The sequence below is a fragment of the Misgurnus anguillicaudatus genome, chromosome 5, assembly GCF_027580225.2.
Source record: "Misgurnus anguillicaudatus chromosome 5, ASM2758022v2, whole genome shotgun sequence".
In the NCBI taxonomy this organism is placed as follows: Eukaryota; Metazoa; Chordata; class Actinopteri; order Cypriniformes; family Cobitidae; genus Misgurnus; species Misgurnus anguillicaudatus.
In genome coordinates, this window is record NC_073341.2 from 40998800 (window position 1) to 41013972 (window position 15173).

The 15173-nt window shown below is 35.5% G+C and overlaps 1 protein-coding gene across 3 annotated transcripts in view; it reads right to left on the reverse strand.

Annotated features, from left to right (window-relative positions):
- The window catches only part of fbxl17 (F-box and leucine-rich repeat protein 17), a 153500-nt gene that overhangs the window by 74811 nt on the left and 63516 nt on the right, over window positions 1-15173 (reverse strand). For all 3 annotated transcript variants that reach the window (XM_055168941.2, XM_055168940.2, XM_055168944.2), the window contains 2 exons: window positions 14812-14919; window positions 4984-5114 (listed from right to left, as the gene is read on the reverse strand). In XM_055168941.2, coding sequence (XP_055024916.1) covers window positions 4984-5114; window positions 14812-14919 — 239 coding nt within the window. The remainder of the gene's footprint in view (window positions 1-4983; window positions 5115-14811; window positions 14920-15173) is intronic.

Below are 15173 nucleotides of genomic sequence, written 5' to 3' on the forward strand. Positions count from 1 at the left end.
AAACAATAATGGCCTTACAACATTAAACATGGTATTACTATGGTACCATTTTCTAAAAAATATGGTAATAACTGTTAAAGCCTCACCTGAAAATCAACAGCAGAAAAGCCAAGAAATCTTTAAAAAGAGCATGGTCATTATATCTACAGTACAAACACATCTCATACAGTAATAATACACAATCATTATGATGACATCACAAGTGCCTGTATTATGCTATTACAAAGATTAATATGTGCTGTGAGTCCCCAACAACTGGTTAAAATGCATGCATGTTTTATAATATGCATTGAATTTTTCCTTATTTCCCAATGACTCGCAAATGAATCGTTTGAAGATAATGCCAAATCCCTCCTGGCCTACAGTATACGGTGCTCAAATCTTTCTCATTCTTTATAATAAGGATTCTTTTCTGGTGGTTATTTTAAGACATTTTAATCAGAATAAAGCATTAAATAAAACTATATTAATAAACATATTTGTAGACAGTAGCGTGCTGACAGCAGATTAGCAGAACTATAAACAAGAGTTAGCAACTTAGTTTGAGTCCACAAAACAAAACGTACAAAACGACATATTAAGCACGCTCAACAGAACAATTATTAATCATACTAACAGATTGTGATTTGGAGGAGCAATAAACTTATTTGCTTTGACAGTGCATAGAGACTTAACTTAAGTAACTTAAGTAACGATTCACTTTCAGCTTTTGCAGACTGTTTACATGCACTTACAACCACACGACACACTGCATGAATTCACGTCAGCAATCATTTTGTCTGTGTGCATTGAATATCATGACATTATATTTCCTCTCTGGTTTAAGCTGTCTCAGGTCAGCATGTCTAACTTGAATTGTTTTGCCAAGAGTGTTTAGTGTAAATGCTGATAATAGATACGAGTCGCTATAAAAAGATAATCTAAGCAAGTCCTAAAAAAATCGCATACAGGTAAAAAATCGGAATTGGACATCAAGATATGCAGCGTAGATCAGCTTTAGTTATTGTAAAGGCCAATTTATACTTTTGCGTTAGGTGCGCGTTATATGTACGCCGTAACATACGCATAGACGCGAACCCTGTCGCTGTAGCCTTCGCAGTACCTGACGTGCACCTCCTCAAAAATGTAACTACACGTCGAAACGACGCGGACCGCAAGATCTGTGATTGGTCAGCGTGAATGCATTGTGTTTCCTCCTATGCATTTCGGCGGTTAACTGCAGAGCAACACAAACGCAGAAGTATAAATGCTCATGACGGCGTTGCCTACGTGCGTAGCGTCTGGCGTACCCTACAGCGTAACCCCGACGCAAAAGTTTAAATTGGCTTTAAATGTTAAGTAACTGCATTGTGTGTTTCATCCTGGAGTCTCTGAGAATTGAGTACTGATGAAATAATGATAAATGTCAAAACGCAGTTAATGACTGTATGTTGTCTCTCCTCCAGATTGAACTTTTTGTTTTTCCAGCCCGACCTCCAAAACATCCCAGATCCAAACTAACATAATGTAGCCTAATAAAGAAATCGATCATTATTTTATAAAAGGTGAGAGCACTCCGAGCTCATTTAATGTGATATTCACCAACCATACCTCCAATAAATCTGAAAATCATCAAATAACAGAACCAGTAATGTTTAACCGACTGTATCTATAGTGGATTGTAAATTCAATATTGTGTTAACACTCACAGCAGAAAGCGTCTGGTGAGACTATAAATCTATACAATACAAGAGAAATAAAAACACATGAAGGTATTTCCTCAGCGGTTACAAAGTCCAGTGAAACACTCGCGGATCTATAAAACCAGAACAAAAGCAGATGAATAAACATTCTTCCAGGTCATTGAAGACGTGATTTATAGATATCAAAGGATTTTCTCATCCAGGTCATCTGATCTACATCTACATCTCATGTGAAATGTGTATTCAGACTCACACCCACACTTCTGCACCAACATCAATGATAAAAGTCCTGAAGGCTGATTGGTCAACACTACTGTACATGATTTAATAAGAGCTGTGATGAGGAACATCTGTTCACCAGAGATCACTTAACTCTTAACACCGGACTGGACAATTAAACAGTGAAGTTATTCTTAATAATCTAAATGTAACTTAAGCTTAATGTTATTGAAATGAATATAACTCTGGCATTCTTTGGTCTAGAAGCAAAATCTTGGTCTCTTTTTATGGAAAACCCTTTAAAGTTTTTGGAGTTGTGAATATTAAATTAAAAAGTTACTGCAGTTTAAATATATATATTTTTTAAATAAGGAAATTAATTATGTTTAATATTTAAAAATAGGGGTGGGACAAAAAATCGATTCTTAGATGAATCGCGATTCGGACGTGGGCCGATTCTGAATCGATTCACAAATGTCAAGAATCGATTCTTATATGTTATTTTACAAAATAATAACGTGACGTTATCAGAACCAAAAGGCGGAACTCAACTGGGGGAGTGGTGATGCACACGGACAACGTAAGAGAGCGCGCACAAAAATATGCACATAGTTTGTTATTCAGTCACTGGGTGCGCTGCATTATATAAATACAGTAATACTGCCAATCACTGTTTATAATGATGATGATTAGACGCCTAACGTTAGTCAGTTCGTGGAAGTTAATTCCGGTTAACATATAGAATTAATATGTCACGTTTAATTACTATTTTTACTGGTTTTAATGTCTTACAACAGAAACAGGACATATATGTATATAAGAATGACATTATTTATCTCTTAGTTGCATTAAAGTACAGTATATGACAGTTCAGAGACTAGTAGCAACAGCGCAAACATTGACCTGGCTTTGAGAGCAAATGTGACGTAATGACGTCACAGATATGCAAATTAGTACGTCAAGAATCGATTCTGAATCGAAACGGGACCCCAAGAATCGATTCTGAATCGATTCATGAGGGTCCAAGTGATTCCCACCCCTATTTAAAAACATACAAATGTTTTATTCCCAAAATGCTAAACAAATAAAGCCACATGTCTCAACTAATTATGATTCAAATTTTAAGGTAAAATCACAAACAAATGTGGTTTGTGTTACACTTTTAGTGGTTTTACCAACAAAGGTCACTAGGTGTCAACATTTAGCAGCATACTCTTGACACAAGTTAATAAATTACTGTCACTGCATTTATGGCTCTCACAATGGTGAAATAATGATCTCATCGCAATTGTTTGACCTCATTGTGATGATTTCAGATCACCGCAATGATTGCACATCTCTTTAAAAACACAAGGGGGAGCTGCAGAGCCTGTATAAACGAAACAGTATCAGATGGCGCCCCTTAACTGACAGTGTGATCCGATACATTGCAAAGCCATTCAGTACAGTGGAAAAAAACAGCAATTAAACAAGTGCTGCAAAACTGCCAGGTAAAACATACATTTCTGAAACAGCAATTTCAAATTTAGGGAAGTGAAGGATGCTATTCTTAAGGATCTGTAAGGAATTGATTTTTTTGCAGCCACTACAGACATAAGACAAAAGATTTAATTTAAATAATCACAACAATGTATGAAAATTATTTCATGAACAAACAAAAAAATGTATGAGAATTAAATGTCAAAGCATTAAAACATACAATTAATCCTCATAACCGTCACAATTTATTAGACAAATAACAGTCAGCCAAATTTCATAATCGTGACAGCCTTAGTTGCATTATTATTATTACAGCTAAAAAGTTTATCAGTAATAATATGAGAGCTCATTTGAGCGCTTTCCAACGATATATATTTAGTTAAGATTAGTGTAGGTTTAGACTAAGAAAGTATTGTTTTAAATATGTAATGCCATACAACAGTGACCGTTAAAGGGTTAAACTTGTTGACGAACCAAAAAAGTTAAATGATATCTTCTAGCTGAAGGAACTTTATCTTCTAAATCCTTAATATACCAACTATTTTATAAAATAAAACAGCTCTAAATGCAGTGATATACTTTGAATAAAATCACAAATATACTTAATAATAACATGATTTACAATAAGCTATATGTATAGTGTAACATGCCTAACTGTTTCCTTTAAAGCAACACAGATGAGCTTTACGTTCCCACATGTAAATGCATTCGAGCGTCAATCTGACAGTCTGTGACTTCTGCTTTAACCGCAACCATGAGGTGCAGAAACACAAACGCTGCAGGTGTGAATTGACCCTGAAAACTCATTTTACCCAGAACTGTGATTTAAAGAGAGAGATTTTTGAGGTTCTGATAAACCACAGATGGTTCCCATGGCCTAAGATATGACACTAAAAGACTCCACCTGCTTCTGTTTATCCATGAAATCACTATCAGCAAGTTTTCCAGCATCAGCACGTCCACATGTGCCTCTAAAGACTCTCTCTCTCTATTCAAGCCTTTCACTAATTCACCAATCCTGTCTCAACACAACAAGTTAATACGCACAGAGAAACAGAAATATGACTAAATCATCTGAAACAAAAACTCAAGGTCAGGATCAAAAAGCAGCAAAATTTCACGCATATGGTGAACATATTTAAAATCTGGCAGCTTATATGCTGTGATGTGGCCTCTGGTTTGAATGCCAAATTGTGGTCAAATGGACTTCAGAAAGCACACGGCTGTTAGTTAAAAGAGTCTCTTTAATATATTCAGTAAAGCTCAATAAGGGTTAACAGAGGCTTTATATCGTCTTTACAACTGACCACCAGTGTTCGACCGTTTCAGTCGTATATCATCGGTTAATAGAAATGCCTTAATTCTGCAATAGTTCTTTTCGACATTTAGAAAATAATGCTAAAGTGTTGCGAGAATCTGCAATGAAAACGCAGCTATTGAGGAACATGAAGAACCTCGTGTGGTCCTCACTTCTCATTCAAATAAAAACTAAACTCAAACTAAAAATCTATAAACCCTGAAAACTGTAGCTTAAAGTAAATCTGGAAAATGCAAAACTACAGCAATGTAAAGTGATGTTTGAAATGTTAAAGAAGTTTAGTACCTGTCATTGATGGTCCAGTTAAGGCAGAGGTTCAGAGACGTCAGATTACGACACTTTCTCACCACCTCCATCACCGTCTCATTGTTCAGCTCTGAAATGTGTCGCAGGTCCAAACTGTTTAGATCCTGAAGCTGTAGAAGCAAACAAACAGACAGATGACATTCAGCAGTTTCACATTCACACTAGTTATTTAAAGGGGACATTTCACAAGACTTTTTTAAGATGTCAAATAAATCTTTGATGTCCCCAGAGAATCTATGTGAAGTTTTAGCTCAAAATACCATATAGATCATTTAGTATTACATAATTAAATTGACACTTTGTAGGTGTGAGCAAAAATGTGCCGTTTATAGTGTGTCCTTTAAAATGCAAATAAGCTGATGAAATGCAAACACTGATCGCCATGATTATTTGATGAAATTTTGTTGAAACTCAATTGTGCTCTCTCTCTCTCTCTCTCTCTCTCTCTCTCTCTCTCTCTCTCTCTCTCTCTCTCTCTCTCTCTGCACTAAATGGCAGTGCTGTGATTGGATAAAGCAGATTAAGGGGTGGTATTATTATAATAAGATCCCCTTATGACATCACAAGGGGAGACACATTTCAATTACCTATTTTTTACAGGCTTACAGAGAATGGTTTACCAAAACTGGGTTACTGAGTTGATCGTTTTCACATTTTCTAGGTTGATAGAAACACTGAGGACCCAATTATAGCACTAAAACATGGAAAAAGTCTTTAAAATTTCACTATTATGCAGTTTCACAGAGACTGCAGTTAAATGTTTTGTTTTTGATTGTGTTTTGTTTTAATGCTTTTTTGACTTTCATGCAATCAAACTATTCCAAATTATTATTGCAGCATTTTCCTGTTGTTTTCATTATGATTATAATCTTCTTCTCATTTCTCCAGTAAAATCATTTGACTCAGGTTAATTTTAATAAAAATATGGTAAGAAACTTCAGTTTACATTTGTGCATTTGGCAGACACTTTTATGCAAAGTGAATTTCAGTGCAATACAAGCTATACATTTTTATCAGTATGTGTTTCCTGGATTTGAACCCTTAAAATTTTGCGCTGTTAATGCAATGCCCGAGCTACAGGACCATCAACTGGACTGAAAAAGACTGTAATAATGGCAAAAAATATATAAAAATAATACAATTATAAAAGGATGACAAAAGAAATCAGCCCGGTGACATCAGCAGTGATGAGTCTGATCCATGAGCGGCTGGGTATGATGTTCATTGTGTTTGATGTAAAATGGCTTTTAGTTGTTTCTCTGAGCACATATACAGTAGAGGGCAGACAGGAGGAAGGCAGGATGATATATTTTGACTCTACGTGTTCATGTTGTGCTCTTGACGCAAATGAAAGCAGAAATGTTTGTCCACTAAACAAAACGGTTCCTGAAGCGCCCGAGGCCAGAAATACCAAATAACCACACAGGCAAAAGACAAAAGCAGAGAAATGTCAGATAGCGTGAATAACTGCACATAAATTACAGTCCGAGGAGGTCAGGATCCATCAGACTTTCACTGAGTAAAGAAGAATGTGTTGAATAGCACAGAAAGAAAATAACTGATATAAAAATAAAAAGCGGTTTTGAATTCAGTTTTGACAAACTAGAGTAAATAAAACAAAAACACAGCTCAAAATACCATTTGACTTGTATGTTCTGTATACACAGCTCTGGAAGTACACAATGTATAAAAACATATTAAATGCATGCAGTTGCATTGTTTGCTAAAAGCTTCTTAACCTCAACTGCTATTTACATTTAGCAGACGCTTTCATCCAAAATGAAACATGGAAACAATAAAGCGAGTTGTCATAGGGAGGCAATAATAAAACAATATTTCTTTTTTTAAGATAGAAAAGATAGAAAGAAATAGAATTGCAGTCAATAGTCCCTTTCACACATACAGTCTTTACAGGTAATTTACTGGTAAATTGCCGTTAACATGTCATGTGTGAACAGAACCTTTCCGGTAAATCAGTGCTCCCAATTTACCAGTAAGACAGGTTGTAAGATTACCAGTAATTTACCGGTAAGCGCTGTGTATGAACGAAAATTATAGGATTACCGGCATTTAGAACGGACGACGTCAGACCGTGCTGACAGCTTCGGGCCAATCATAGCGTTTTAATACAGATGACGCGTTTACCCCCACAGTGTTTACTGACGTTTCCACACACACATGCTGCTTGAAAGTTGAGCACACCTGAAGTTTACGTCCACATTTCTTCACCAAAGTTGTTTAAAACAGCTTACCGCCGAATTGCCGACGTCCTTAGCACGCCCTCTTTGAAGCCTAAAGTGCAAACAGTACTGTTGTTAAAAACGCATTTTCGGTTTGACGTCGTCTCATTCAATGTTGTTTGGTCATGAGCAACTTCGCGACTGTTTACCACAGACGCGAAAACAACAAAATACGGACCGTGGATATGAACGACGTGGATTGTTTACAAATACAACACTGAGCTCGCCGCGTGCTACAGGTACTTCCGCTTTCTCCACGAATTTACCGGTATTTTGATACTGATGTGTAAATGATGTCTTACTGGTAAAATAACGGAACGCCACTGCGTGTGTGAACAGCACATTTTTGTATTTACTGGTAAATTCATTCTGGTAAATTCATGGTAATTTACCAGAATTACTGTGTGAAAGAGGCTAATATCAATCCTACTGCACTGTAATGCTACTTAAAGGTAAAGTTCACCTTAAACTGCTTAAATTATAACATCATCTGAAGCCACATCCAAGCACATTATGCCATGGGCTGTTGAATACTTTATTCTGATTGGTTGAGAAATGTTCCACAGATGTTGATTATTTTTCAATAAATGCACACCTGACCTGTCAAACGTCTTAAAATAAACACCAGATGTTTGTGGTAACCGTAGTATAAGAGGAATAATCGACTCCGGTCATTTGAGAAATTTGAAAAAAACTCCACTTCACGTCATGCCGCATTAACACCTTCAGTGTGCATTATTTTTTAATAATTCAATAACCCGTCGTCAATTATTCCTCACATTAACATTACATTTTACATCTAGTGAACAGCTCCTTTCAAGGACAAAAGCAAAGATTTCAGTGAAATGTTTCAGACAAACATTAAGAAATCTCTGCATTCCTTTATTAAATCAGAAACACACTGTCTCACATTGACTCTCCAACTTTAATGTGATTTATGTTGCTACTCGTTTAATTCTCTCTTTCTCCATCTATAACTGAGACCATCAGCTCATCTTCATCTAATAAAATAAACTTTCAACACTGATTTAAAATTATTAATTGACTCAAGCCTGCACTCTTCTGGAGGATCTCAATCAAATCAAGGTGTTGCTTTCATGTTATTCTCGCTTATAAAATAAAAATAATTCCCATTTGTTTCCAACCACTGGCCGATCACAATCATCTGGCATCTCATCTTTAAATCTCTTGTGTATTCTGGAGGTTATTACAGCATACAAGTTACTCAATGACCACCAGCAGACGGTTTGTTTTACCTCTCACATTTACTGACACGAGATCAGAGAAAGACAAAAAGAGAGAAAGGAAGACTGTTTTAGAGGAGTTTTGATGGATAGAATAGAATATGAATAGATAGAGCTGGATGGTATGGCCAAAATTTCTTTCACCAATATACTTTTGATCTATGATATCCATTTCGGCCGATACGATATAAATCTGTTAACAGTATATTAAAAAAGCCTTGGGATAAACTGCAAATAAAGGCCACAATGAATGTCTGTATATATATATAAACTTCTGAACAAATGAATTTGAAGTCTATGAAGCCTCCTGCTATAAAACTATATGATAAAATAATGGTAAAATTAAATTGATGCTCACCTTTAAATTGTTTTAAATCTGGTCAGACATTATGTTTTTCTTGCTGTACTAGACAGCGCAGCTCATGGTTTCTTATCTACGAAAGGTGGTACGGGAGTGCGCTTTGAAAGGAAAAAGAGCCTTGATCCACGTTTAACATGCGTTTTTAGAAGTGACATGTGAACAGCCGCGAGACGCTGTAATGTATATCGAAATGCTATTATCGTTATAAAAAACTCCTGCAAAATATAATGATATTGAATTATTGTCCAGCCCTTTGAACAGGCAATAATATTTCTGTATTTTACTGTAAATCTTTTCACTGGCCATATCTGATTTAACCCACAATAACAATGTTTGATTCCACATGCAAGTCTTTAGGTTGGCTTTGTCTCATCTAACCTGATATTTTCTGTCTCCTGACTGCAGTGAGAGGGACTAAACCATCTGAACGATCACAGTGAAACGCAGAACACTTCCGAAGTTCACATGTGATAATCATTTCCAAATGACGGAGGCGTGTTATACGCGCACCACTGATGCAAACCTATATAACAGAAGTGATTTTACCTTATACCTGATCCAGCAGTGTAAAGCATCAGTTCTGGGCTCATTAATCAAAGTAAAAAAATCACACGTGGGAATCAGGGAGTGAAAGTAGAATTCCAGAAAACGGAATTCTCATAGAATCCGGTGCCTCCCCCCTCCGCATACCTCACACAACCTCTGTGGTCCAACCTTTGACCTCTGACATCACTCACATCCTCTCTGAGGTGCCATTCAGTATAATCAGAAGTTACAGAGGAAGAAGTTTAAAGTAAAGAGAAAAAAACTAACCCATCCCATAATACTCCATATCCATTACACCGACACAGCGCATCAATAAAACCATTAATATGTTCCTGAGACTCCAGATTTATCTGCCAGTGTTGTATTTTACAGTGATCAATTCCACTGGGCTGCGAGGAGTAAAAGGAGATGCACATCACAACACAATGTTAATGGAAAATAAACCAATTCCACACCACAGAGTCAGCCGGGTCTCCACGTATCGCACGCAGACTCTTCCTCAAAACTATCCAATCCACACCGCCACAAATCTGACCACAAACCAAGAGATGCCAAATCATGACAGAGAACATGATGTGAGATTGAGTTCTGCTCTAAACTGGAACTAGAAAAAAACCTTGATGTGGAAAATTAATAAACGTAACAAATCTCAATCTGACTTCATTACACAGTCACTGAGTGCGTTACACACAGATTATGATTAATAAATCATGTAAATGCATTTAAAACACATTTAAAGGGAAAAGCCCATAAACAGCTTAAAGGGATAGTTCAGCCAACATTGATAATAAACTGATGAAACCAATACTGAAGTGACTTAAACTGCAATTCATCGACGGCCCACTAGAGGCTCCAAAAGGGAGTTAATCCCCACAGAATTAACATAGTGTTTACAGCCACAAAGTGATTTTGGTCTATAAAGTTAATTTTGTCCTTCATGACAACTGTGAGGGGGGATATTTTTGTAACTCATTTGTTTAAATTATAATTAAGGGTGTGGCCACTTGAGTGACAGGTGAACTGCCACTGCTGTCAGTACTGTCGAGCTAAGTGGGCGTGGTTTCAGCAACCAGCCACCTCATGTTCACCCACATCCAGCTGTGACACTGTCACACAAGACTCATGTTTTAACAGCTCAATATATGTATTTTGTGCTTTTATGTATATTTGAGTTTTAATAGGTGCTACATGTAGTTTTAGCCATTTTATCTTTTACTTTAAATTTGTGTGTACAGTATGTCTTTTATTTTATATAGAAAATGTCCTAGTTCTTGCAATTTTTATAATGTATGAATATGGGGTCCACCTCCTTCAAGCCCAAAGATTTGTAAAGGATGGATGAACAAAGTAATCCAAACGGCTCCAGAGGGATAAACAAAGGCCTTCTGGGGGTAATCCATGCCGTTTTGTTGTAGAAATGAAAATAACTAGCTTCCGGTAATTTTCTGAAGGATGGATGCACGATCTTTGGGCTTGTAGGAGGAGGACCCCATATTCATACATTATAACAATTGAAAGAACTAGGACATTTTCTAAAAAAAACATCTGAAAAATGATGGATATATGCATCTCAGATGCATAGGGTGAGTACATAATTTTTAGCCCAACTATCCCTTTAAGCAAAGACAGATCGGCAAAGGTATTTCTGTATTTCGCATTGCATGTCAACATCTTAATCGTCTTTCTCACAGTTTTGTTCATGTGCGGATGTCTCTGCATGTGAAAGATAAACATCGACTTATGCAGTTGTCAGAGAAACTAAGAAAATTAAAGCTCATGTTACATTTACAGGTTTTGCTGACATAAAAAGAGATTATTATTATCTCATATACTGATTTATTTGTGGCCACAGAATTAACATCAGCGTGCCTCCTCTTTTGTCGCATTTATAAATCAGGATTTTAGCAGCAGTTAAAGAAACAGCTGGTTGGATTTAACACAATGTGTTACTGGGTCGTGTTTAGTCATGTTTTTATAATCTACTACTCGTCTTATATATGCTAATTAGCTTGTGACATCATCACTGCCACAGTCTCTCAAAATCCTGTGGGAAACACTGGATACAACCGTATAGATTAAGACAGATTCCCCGCCATCTTTTTGCACAACTATATGTACTATAGGCAGTGACTCCAAATCTCATATAAACTCAGTTTTCTGCATAGCCGGTTTATTGATTTGCATGTAAACAGGTTTCTATAATAAGCTGATTTTTGAGTTATCCTCTTATTCTGTGCATGTAAACGCAGTCAATGACCAAAGTAAACGGTGTAGAAACAGACACAAAAACAACTTGATCATATTACAGCACAGACTGGGCCAGGATCAGTTTGATAAAGGTCAAAAACCTCAGAAAATAAAAGTGTTTTGAGAGTCATAAACGGTGTGTTGTATAATCAGGCATTCTGCACACTATCTGTCTCTATCTGTGCATGCTGATTGATTTATTTGATGAAGACTTCTCTTCAGGGTTTTTATAAATATAATTCACACCTGAGAGAAGCCTGAAGCTTTGATGATCTGAGTCAAACGGTCCCTCTGCTGGAGAAGCCACTAATTTCACATTCGGAGCTCAGAAGCAAAAGTGAAATGGAAATGTGTGTCCGCGGAGAGCGAGGTAGTGCTGGGACTTCATTTGAATAACTATGGTGCCTGTGGATGGCAGCAGGTGAATTGTATAATGTAATGATATCTTTACTCCCTCCTCTCGCTGCTGGAGAAATGAGATTTAGCAGTAACGGTTAGAATGCTTCCCCTAAAACTTTCTACAGAGAATCACTCGTGTCCGCGTGATCGTATGTGTCTATATCAAGTATCATTACTACTGTGTATGAATATTGATTTACAGCAACACTTAAACACTGAATATCAATGTATGGCATTCTTGAAAGTTTGATCTGCGAGATTGATTCTTTTCAATTGCTTCTACTTTCAAAATCATTTGTCTGCAAAATGCATGTAATTCAGTCTACTTGTAAAACACTTCCTTTAGGGCTGAGCGATTATTTGAAATCAAATCGCCATGTAAAACGTTACGATTATAAATTCACAAAGAGGGCTGATATAAGAAATAGAAATACAAGTCTACGGCAAAGGCATGATTTCGTGACGGTCTAACTAACTCAGCGAGCGTAATACTCGCCTAGTCTTCATTCGGCATGTCAACCAAAACTGTGACTCTCTTAAACAGATGAGGGCTTTAAAACTGATGCATCAGCACAGCCTGTATCTCTCAATGCTTGTTAAATACTCACGCCTGACTCCGTGCGACACATCGAACTAAATAGTGCTTCTCCTAAAACGGACGAGGCATTTAAACTTGACCGACGAGCACAAGCTGTGTCGTAAATCACTTGTTTTCACTCCCGCCTGGCTCTGCATTTAAAACAAATTCCATCTAACTGGTTTGCTAAGTTGAACTGGATGAAATGACACATTCAAGACATTTTCTACTCATTTTAAAAATTACAAATGTATTTCATATTTTAAGAACTACACAGCAAAAAATATTTTTTTATTTTTGTCTTTTTTTAGTGCAAATATTAAACAATTCTAAATCAAGATGCATTTTCTTGATGAGCAAATGACCTAAGAAAATAAGTCTAGTTTTTAGACCAAAAATATCACATTTAAGTGAATTTGAGCAAAATAATGGATTAAGGAAAAATCTTGAAGTTTACATTTTTATAAACACTTTAAATTCAAGAAAAAATTTCTTATTTCATTGGCAGATTTTTTTTAATTTTAATTCAGTTTAATTTTATGTTTTTTTTCTAAAAACTAGACTTATTTTCTTAGGTCATTTGCTCATCAAGAAAATGCATCTTGATTTAAGAACTTTTAGATATCTGTACTGATTAATTTTTTTTGTAGTGTAAGAAGTTAAGTTATACACATACAAATCTTTCCAGTAAAATTCAGCTCACATAAATAAATAAATAAATATAATATATATATATATATATATATATATATATATATATATATATATATATATATATATATATATATATATATATATTTATTTATTTATATAAAATATATATTTTAAAAAAAAAATATATATATATAAAATATATATTTAAAAAAAAAAAATATATATATATATATATATATATATATATATATAGACCCCTATATTTTACATTTTTGTTAAAGTTGCAGCTATAATGATCTCACTTATTTAAATATTGTTAGTCCAAGCTAAAGACCATTTTACATTTCATAAAATAAAGCTGTGTTAATTATATTCTTAATTTCATATTTTTGTTTTCCTTATTTCAATAAAAAATATTAAAATAATGAAATAATTGATATGAAAATAAGAATACAGTTAAATTATCAGACCCATAAGCAACATCAGTAAGATCTAACCATCTAGAAAGATATACGCACACTGCATCTGGTACAAAATTAAATCACAATTTCTGTCAGAAAAATCACAATGAGATATTTTTAACACAAAGGCAGTTTCTGCAGTATGCAAAACCCAAATAACATACAACAAATGCCAAAAGCAGATACTACATGACATACTGTGACCCACAATGCAATCTGATCCATTTAGGCATTCGTATTTTTCTGACAGCAAAAGAAAATAACATACACACCAAAATAACATCTGACTGAGTAACAATGTTTTATACTCTAGGTATAAAATGAAGATAGGAATTAATTTTCTTATTAAGATAATTGGGGTCTGCACTAAATTAAACACACACATGATAAGATTATGACATCACATCAATGAAGCAACATTTTGCTGGGTAAAATGTTAATCATGTTAAAACTTATGGGTTATGGATGTGACCCTGGACCACAAAAGTAGTCAAAGTCTCACGGGGATATTTGTAGCAATAGCCAAAAATACATTGTATGGGTCAAAATTATTATTTTTTAGCCAAAAATCAATAGGATGTTAAGATCACGTTCCATGAAGATATTTAAAACATTTCATACTGTAAAAATAAATCAGTATTGGTTTTAAACTGTGCAGTATTGTAGTTAACAAAGGTTTAATATTCTGTTCTAACCACACATCCTAAAGATTAACTAACTATAAAACAGTCATATGAACCACATGTTTTAAATAAAACACAATCTCTGGAAGAAAAATAAGGTTACACCAAAACCAAAAATGATATTCTTCTATTATAATTTCCATCCAGGCAATTAAAGTAGTTTGTGTCTGTAGTGTCGGTGTCTCATTAGCATGCTAATCTACAAACAGCAGGGTGTGTTGGATCTCCAGCGTTTCATGATTCACCTCATTACACATTAATGAGATTTAAAAGTGAAGGCAAAAATAACTTCTTTTTCCAGTAGATTTTAGAGAGTCGACGTTATGAAAGAGACAGTCCAACGATGAGACGATGTAGAGTAAATAAAGGTGGTGATGGTGTTGTGTATGTCTTACCCGGGTCAGGTGGATGACACCCTGTGATGTCACTGAACAGCCCATGAAACCAACGAAGCGCAGCTCAGGACAGTTCTCAGCAAACGCCTGCACAGATTTATCCGTCACCTGAGGACAGAAACACAAACAGAAACGAGCAATTAAAACATCTGATGAGGCAGAAACACAACTCATTAATAACCACAAACACATCACAATATTTGACAGCTCAAACACATCATGAAATATCTCAACTGCAGACAGAAACAGGAACGCATGGTTCCCACTCGGAGTCAAATTTACATACTTTTCCCTGACTTTCACAGACTAAAAAGCTGCATTTCCATGGCCTATGTCCGGGATGCCGTCTGGATAATGTAGTG